Source organism: Arachis ipaensis, chromosome B03, assembly GCF_000816755.2.
Source record: "Arachis ipaensis cultivar K30076 chromosome B03, Araip1.1, whole genome shotgun sequence".
In the NCBI taxonomy this organism is placed as follows: domain Eukaryota; kingdom Viridiplantae; phylum Streptophyta; class Magnoliopsida; order Fabales; family Fabaceae; genus Arachis; species Arachis ipaensis.
The window spans coordinates 1,321,333-1,329,906 of NC_029787.2; the positions used below are offsets into that span (position 1 = coordinate 1,321,333).

At 33.7% G+C, this 8,574-nt stretch overlaps 1 protein-coding gene across 9 annotated transcripts; it reads right to left on the bottom strand.

Moving 5' to 3' along the window:
* Positions 1,634–8,568, bottom strand: LOC107629397 (protein PELOTA 1). 9 transcript variants are annotated; one of them, XR_002358633.1, is made up of 19 exons: positions 8,381–8,568; positions 7,818–7,923; positions 6,948–7,105; positions 6,047–6,236; positions 5,868–5,950; positions 5,702–5,780; positions 5,426–5,500; positions 5,286–5,342; positions 5,001–5,046; positions 4,434–4,509; positions 3,890–3,965; positions 3,768–3,800; positions 3,453–3,521; positions 3,177–3,283; positions 2,893–2,965; positions 2,721–2,764; positions 2,159–2,253; positions 1,940–2,046; positions 1,634–1,838 (listed from the first exon to the last, which is right to left on the bottom strand). XR_002358633.1 is itself a non-coding variant. In XM_021117681.1 (19 exons), exons 4-19 carry the CDS (start codon positions 6,095–6,097, stop codon positions 1,765–1,767), a joined length of 1,143 nt encoding a protein of 380 aa, XP_020973340.1. In that variant the 5' UTR covers positions 6,098–6,236; positions 6,948–7,105; positions 7,818–7,923; positions 8,395–8,568; the 3' UTR covers positions 1,634–1,764. The 9 variants fall into 9 exon arrangements, 8 of the variants coding, with proteins under 8 accessions (XP_020973340.1, XP_016187665.1, XP_020973337.1 ...); XM_021117681.1 differs by having other exon boundaries at positions 1,940–2,049; positions 2,726–2,764; positions 8,395–8,568; XM_016332179.2 differs by having other exon boundaries at positions 2,726–2,764.

Sequence of the window (8,574 nt, forward strand, 5' to 3'; positions counted from 1 at the left end):
CTTTGTAGTCATTGCAGATAGAAATCAGTACGAAAACGAAGGGAAATTAAATTTGATAGTTTTGCATAATCATATTCTAACCTTTCATATTCATTAGCACACTTATTTTTTACATTGATTTAGTTGGCACATTCATAACGAGATAGATTTGGTAAATTTATTTTATCTATTTAGTTCTTAGTAATTTTATGAGAATGTGTAAAATGTAGTGAATTAACTAACAAATGTCTTAATTAACCATAAAATCTATAACACAATTGTAGTTATTTAAGGATAAATTTAAATATAGTTATGTCCTAGGTTTGATATTTAGAAGACAATATGCACTATTAGACTGTATTTAAAAAGGAGACTTAGATTGAGAGACTGAGATTGGAAGATAGGAATTAAAGGTAGCGTTTGGTGGAGAGACAGAGACGGAAAGACTGAGACTGAGAGACAGAGACTAAGAGACAGAAATTGAAGTAAATCTCAGTATTCTGTTTGGTGCAAAATGGGAGACAGGAATTGAAACAAAAATGAAACTCTAATTTAATTTGCACAAAGGGTAAAATTGGAATTAATTAATTGAAATGAGGGTATTTTAGGTATAAAATGTTATTAAAGTTTCAGTCTTCATCTCTAAAAATTTTAGTCTCCTGTGTCCCTACTTTTTGGAGGTACTGAAATACTGAAATTTTGGAAACAGAGACAGAAATTTTAGTACCAGTCTCTGAACTAACAAACATGATACTGAATCTCAGTCTCTCAGTCTCTGTCTCAGTACCTCAAAACAAACGTTACCAAGACTGAAACTTAATTGTATTATGTTTAGTGTAAAATGAACTAGATTGAGTTGCTTTAATTTAAGATAAATATGGAGATTGAGAGATAGAATTAAAATTTCAATTTTAATTCCAAAAAATTTCAATTTCCTGTCTCAACTTTCTAAAGGTACTAAAGAGACTGAAACTTTTTGTTCTGGGACTGAAATTTTAATTTTAGTCTCTGAAAATAAACACAACCTTAGAAAATTCTCCATTACCAATAGTTTTATTGACAACCAATGTATTGATAGTCTATTTTATCCTATTTTACTAACGACTCGTAATTTTATCGATAACAAATTGTAGCGTATAATAGTGATGTGTGTAATAAATTTCATAGTTAGGAATTTATTGTTGATTCTCTGCTGATGGATATCCAAAGGTTTATGCTTGTTAACCTAAACAAATTAACGAGTATCTTATACAGGAGATACTTGTATCATGTTGGTTACTCAGTACAGTCCTGAGCTGGAATAACTTGAATAGCAGCCGATTTCAACTGTCGGAAGAACCCTGTTTTGAAATAGGGAAGTCAAGTCCAGTTGACAAGATATGTTTTGGAATGTTATCAAAATGTTGTAAGACAAGCTAACTTATAGATCACACTTTACTCCCTCAATTGTTAAAAAAAAAATTGAGAGAAACCATTCCCGCAAACTAGCTGCATTGTCATTCTCATGTGTATAACTTATTGAAGTGGGAAAAAGTAGAGGGGGTGTTTGGGGTGTCTCTTGAAATTGTTGTGCAAATGCAAATATCACTAGTCGATCACAGATATGTGGAGTTTATCTTGTTTCAACTCTAGATGCCTACTTTTGTTTCCCATCTCCGGTGAAAAATTATTTTATAAACATAACAATACAAAGAATTACAGATTCATATATGATGGTGAGTGTTAATTTCAACATATAAATACCAAGCAATACAAGTTATTATCACAAAGGGTGCTGTTGCAACATCACATTTCAATGTCTTCAAGATCAGGCAGAGGAAACCGAAGAATTGCGGCAATGCCACTTATCTGTGCTAGCTCTGTCCATCAACAGCAAAGGACAATTTGAGTTCTAAACAAATACATACAATAGCCAAACATAAATTGAGTTCTAGGAAAGTAATAAAGTAAAAACACTCACGTTCTCCAGAGACATGCAAGGATGAAAATACATGGACAGAGCCTCCTGAATCCTTAACTGAGTTGACCAACTCGACAAACTTCTGTCTTGTTGCTATATCTGAATTCCTGTAGCGAAAAGCATTCAGATTAAGGCACAAAGTTCCAATGTGAACTTGAAAGGGCATGGAGAAAGACACTGCTGAAAACATTAAGTTCAGTTAGAATGATACATTGGCACCTGAAAAGATCATCTGTAATAAGAAGCGTTTGCACAGCTAATCGTTCATTGGCGACCTCAACATGTTTAACTCCGTAGCAAGCTCGGGCTGGATCCTGAACAAACCCAAACAGTATTCAATCAAAATTTCCTTGATTTCTCAAAATAAGGGGCAGTTGAGATTAAAACAGAATCAATGTTTGTAATTTTAGTTATCACTTGATACCAAAATAAGAATGAAAAATGAAAAGGAAATTTCATGGAATATGACAAGATGTTTTTCTCTTGAGGAACTAACTTTAATAAATCTAGCATCCGATAATCATTACAGCAATTTATGATGCAAGTGCCTAGAAGGTCAACAGTTTTTTAGTCAATAATTTTCTACTATTGCTATGAGCAAAAAAGAGTTATATGCAGATACTATTGATTTACCTAAATCTGCGTATCTCACCCTATAGATGCCTAAGAGGAACTAATACTAAAGTCATTAGGAGCAAGAGAACTTTTCATATAGAAAATTCAACATTCCAATCATAACATGGACAAGGCAACAAAAGAAACAATCTCTCAAGAATGGAACCTGACATTTGAAAGCATGTCATAAAAATCCTTCATAGCTCGAACCTGAAGAAAAAGAGAAAGTAAATAGTTTGGTTCCAGTCTCAACAGATAAAATAAGCAATATTTGGAAATTGTTGAGCATGGCCGAATGGATAAGTGCATTATGTTTACTAAATTGGTTATCATGGTACCTCTTGTGCTGCCTTAGTATCTTTAATCATATTCATGACATTTGGAGCATCAAGAACCTCCTTTAAACTATGCCTACAGATAAGAAATTATAAACTTAAAGAAATGAGATTTACAGACTTCAACAATTATATACAGAGCAGATAACAACACAACTGTTAAGAAGGCGCAGTTAACCACATAATTTTAATGTGCTATTTAATGCCAGCTATCACATTGAGACAATCACCAACTACTACAAAACTAGAAATAGATAAGAGAAGATAAAATGAAGAAGCAAGCACACTTGTATCCCGAGGTTGTGTGCACAAGAATAATGCGTGACTTGTTTTCAATAATAGGGCGCAGCTGTCTTCTTTCTGCCTCCAAAAATAAGTGACGATGAAACTGATCCTGAAATAGAAATAAAGGAAAAAAATTATTACCGCTACAAAAACCTCTATATCAAAATCCTGCTAACCCTTTGCATCTACAAGAAGACAAAAATATTACTGAATAGAAAGATTTAATGCCTTATCAAATTTCTAAAACTAAAATGAATCAGCAGGGAACGGTGGCAGACCTTTGTAAATCCTGGACTTGCGATTACAGCGCAGCGAACCACATTGAAATCTATATGTTTCAAGAAAGCCTAAAACAGATTGGTAGAAACCATTATTATACTTGTAAATGCTCTCTTTTATGCTTTCTTTTAATAAAGAAAAAAATTATTATAGAACTCGAACAAAGACAGACAGAGCAAAAATGAAAAATAAGATATCCTCCATAGCAAGGCAAGATGCAAAAAAAAGAAAAAGGAAAAAAACAAAACAAACACAAAGCTATGATAAAAATAGATATTTGGTACATTGCCATGTTTTGTATTTGTTGAATTTACCTGTAAAACATTTTCGAAGAACTTATTCAAAGCCTACAAAAATGAAGTAAGACACTTTAGAATATGCTCAAGTCATCGAATTCATCCAATGATATATCTTGCAATAGAGTAAGAGGACTTACTGACTCGTAACCAGCAATAGCAGGTCCATGCTTGCGAGGAATTGAGGTTTCTATCCGAGAACGGGTAATAGTCATACTGTTACATCAATCCGAATAAGATGAGTTATCTGATCGAAACAGCATGATTACATGTCAAGAGTTTGAAACGAGTATCAACAAGAAGAGTATGTGTTGGGGATTTAGGTATTATGAGGTGCCCAAAGTTCCACATCAAGTAATATGTGATGCTATAGAATGCAAAAATAATTGTCCAAAAGTTCCAAACTATCTTCTCTAAACAGTACTATAATGCTTGATGTTGTATTTAAGGAAAGTAGTTCTTCCCCCTTAATAGCTAGCATTTAAGGTTTGGTTTCCCATTCTCCTTAGGTACTTAACAGCATGTATTCAGTTCTTAGCGTATTATGTTCCTCAAAGAAATCAAACACATACATCATGTATAAAATGCTAAAATAATTGTCCAAAGTTCCAAACTATCTTCTCTAAATAGTATTATAATACTGATCGTGTGAATGAAATCTATTCAACTGAAAGTTCTCATTACCTTCTACCAATAAGTAGGATATGGGCTAGTCCTTCTTGCATCAAAACCACGGCTAGATCAGCACTTGCACCGGGATCTGCAAAATATGCATGGACAGTTTGTTCACCATAATGATTTATCAATATTCACACTAACACTGGTATCTAGAATATCATGGTACTTAGTAGTAAAGAGTTTAATTTTGATTGGTAAATAATAATATATTCAGGAAAAAAAAAGAAGCATTTTTTTCTTGCTGAAATTGTATACAAAAGGATGATTTAAATTGCTTCATGATTTAAGATATGTTTTAATCTAATCATATGAATATGTTTCAAGACTAAGAAAGAAAAAAACATTTTTTTTTCCGCTGGGATTGTATACAAAAGGATGATTTAAACTGCTGCATGATTTAAATTTGCACTAATGAAGAAATATATTCAAATTATCAGTCCTTGGTGACTTTCAAATAGAAAACATCAAACTTTTAAACTGTAAGGAACTAATTAAAAATTTGGTAAAATTATAGGGACTAATAGAATAATTAAACCCAATATCTATTAAATTTTCCAGATTCAGATTACACACCAGAGGCCTGCTGCAGTACTTCCAAAGCATATGAATCCCAAACCTCCTACAAAAGGAATATGTAATATTCAGCAATCATAATTCTTCAAAAGAGTGCAATAAAATTACAGATCATAGAGATTTCATTAGAATTTCATCTTTGATACAGACAATGCTAAACATAATGATTTTGTTACCAAAAATAAAAAAATAAAAAACAAAAAAGCGAGGAGGCAAGCAAAGGATCTAGCATTTGTATTATAACATAGAAGAATGCCTGACAGAAGAAAAATGATCAAAGAGCACCTTTCTAAGCACAAAGGGTCGCTGTAGCTCGAGTTCCAAAGTATGGAATGCTCCTATCTGCAGCACAGTCAGTTACAAGGCTGAGAACTAGAATTCAAAAGAATCAATTAAGAGTCAAAGCTGGAATGGCAGTTAAGTACCTTAACATGTTCATTCTCTAATATGTTCTTTCCACGAATTCGCAACATAGAGCCTTCTTTGTCGTAATCTGCAACCTGAAACACAACAGAATGAACACAATAAATAAATGTCATTGGATTAAGATAAAAGGGAGAATATAACAGCCTATTTGGTTTGATTCTAACTTTCATTCTCAGATAATAGGTTTTCAAATTTCATTATTAATCACAAGAAAAGGTCCTTCATTGAGATAATGACCTTATTTTTCAATCATTCATTTCACAAAAATCATGTACCTCTTCAACTTTAATTTCCAATTTGAGCTTGATCCGTTCTGCTTCCCGTCCACCAGAAGCTGCTTCTCTAAGAACCTTCCTGTTAACAAAACAAACAACACTTTCAAATTCATATCCTCCATAGATACCACACAAAGAAAACCATGACGGAGTGCAAGTGAAGTACCTAACAGTAACTGCCATGACAGAATCACCTGGAGCAATCAAGTTATAAGCATACCATAGATCATCCGAATCCACTGCCACCATCTGTATAATCAATCAACAATTGAAATAATTGAATTCAAAAATCAAAGCACTGAGTAAGTGAGTGAATGAAAGAATTGGAATTGAAAGAAATTGCACCTTAACACTTCCAGGTCCATTGCGTACAAGGTCTTTCCGAACAATCTTCATGCTATTTCCTGACTGAATCTTGAGAGGCTTTCAGGAAATCAGCGAAGAAACTTTGTCACTGGGACGATTGTTCCCAACTCCCAACAAAATTCCAAAAGCCTTTCTCGGGCTTTCTAATGGGCTGCCTCCTAAAGTGGGTCTAGACCAACATATCCATACGGAGGTTTCTAATTTGTTAATATTTTTGTTCTATTAGAATATATAATTTAGCAAGATAAAAAGGAGAGAACATTAAACGTAGCGTTTGTTTTGAGATACTGACACGGAAACTGAAAGGCCATGACTCAGTATCATATTTGTTAAACCGAAATTGATACTATAATTTTAAATCAACACAATTAGTTCTTAAATTTCAACAACATATATTAATTAACAACAATATAAAATTAGAGAGATAATAATTTAAAATGATTTTATTTAATTTAATATCTATAAATTTTATAAATATAATATCTAAAAAATACAAAAAATAATAATTTAAACTAGAGGAATGATTTGGTTTTTGAATTCCAAAAGACAGAAAGAATGGGAGTTGAGAGCGTTAAGAAAGAGAGAGAATATGAATTGAATGTGAGAGAAAGAGAGAAAATGGTATCAATGATATTAGTAGCAGTGCAGCCCTGAGTCACGGGTTTTGGGCCATGGGACGCGTATTGCGGATGCACGCAATATGCAGGGGGCGGATTGCATGTTCATCAGAATGGTGCCCCCAGCCTCCTGTTAAACTCCATTTTTGATCATTTCAGGAAAAAACTCACTCTCCAATTATTAAATAAAAAATCGCCAATGTCCAAGTAAAAATAAATTTGAGATACACAAGAGGTAAAGTTTTTAGAGGGTTATAACCTACCTAGGAAAGTTTAAGTCTCCTCCTTTATCGGTGACTGTAATTTCGTCATTAATTTTCGCAATTTGGGAGAGTCGATGCAAGATCTTCGTAAATCAAGGTTCTAAGAACCAGACCGGTCATCGAACCACTCTAGTTACTAGTTCACTGGTCCAACTGGTCTAACCGTGGTTCAACCGAAAAAACCGTTTTAGAATAAAATAATAAATAAATTATAAATAAACATCCTAGAATATAGAAGCAGCTTGTGAGTGACTATTGAAAGAAATGCCAATTCAAATAGTACAAAGTGTGAAGATATCAGATAATACCATGATATATTGAAAGAAACCCAATAAAAAACACTATAATCGCTGTTCTAAGAAGTCCTGAGAGAATGCAAAGCTAAATTAAAACAGTAAATACAGAAAGTAACATTTCAAAGAGAAATAACAAGTATATCAATTTATTATCCTATTCCGCAACATATGCAAGCTATAATGTACAAATACTTCATTTCTACTCAAATATCTGTACCATAGGCGTATCTGCATCATATACTATTAAATTAAACTTCCTAATTGTGACTATAGTTTTGATAAAATGGCCGTATTTACATATTCCTAATTGTGCAAAACGGAAGGCCAGACTAGCTAGCTTTAATTCTCTTACAAGAAAGTAGTATAACTTGGAAAACAACAATGATAAAGCCATGAAGAGATTCTATTAGTTCCTACTATACAAAACAATTAGATCAAAACTAAGGGTAAATTTTCAGTATTAAGAAATCAACTGTGTCTCTTGAATCTCCAATTCAATAATGCCAGTAATCCAAAGAGTTGACTTACTATACAATGAACGAGTGCAGAAATAAAAGGAAAGATGAAGAGGTACCAGAGGGCAGAAAAATAGTTAGTTTTCTTGTTCCTATGAGTGTGAGAACGCGCTGACGCTGCGGAAATCCTTTTGCTGGTTCAGATTGCCATTTTCCTTCTCAATTCTGATAAAGAACATTGACAATTGAGAAAGATGATCAACACAGCAAAACCACAAAACACACAACAGCACACCAGAACCCAGAACCCACAGCAGCAGCAGCACAGCCAGAAAAATTAATACTACCAACAGCATTCAGCATTCAGCATTCAGCAACAAAAATTATCATTCAGCAACAAACAGCATTTGATTTGATTTCCAATTTTAGCATTCAGCATCAAACATTACAAAACGGCAACAAGTAATCCCTAATCACACTAAACCTGAAATCAATAAAGCTAAACAAAAATTTCAATAATGATTTGATTTCCATTTTTAGCAGCAGCAAGAAAATTTCAACAAAAATTTCAGGAATTAAAAAAAGAGCAGCAGCACAAAATCAATTATTTGATTTTCCATTTATCCAATCACAATTTCACATTCAAAAATCAGCAAACAGAGCATAAAAGGAAGAGAAGAACCGAAGAAGTGAAACCGGCGAGACGGCGGTGAGCTGCTCCAAGTTCGAGAAACGCCAAGGAGGACGGGGACAGGGGGAAGGAGGACGCCGAGCTACAAGAGAGGACGCGGAGGCGCCGACAGCACGGACGGCGGCGGCACTGCGGCAGAACCGTTGTAGGGAGAACCTAGGGTTTTGGTTGGGTGATTTGAACTT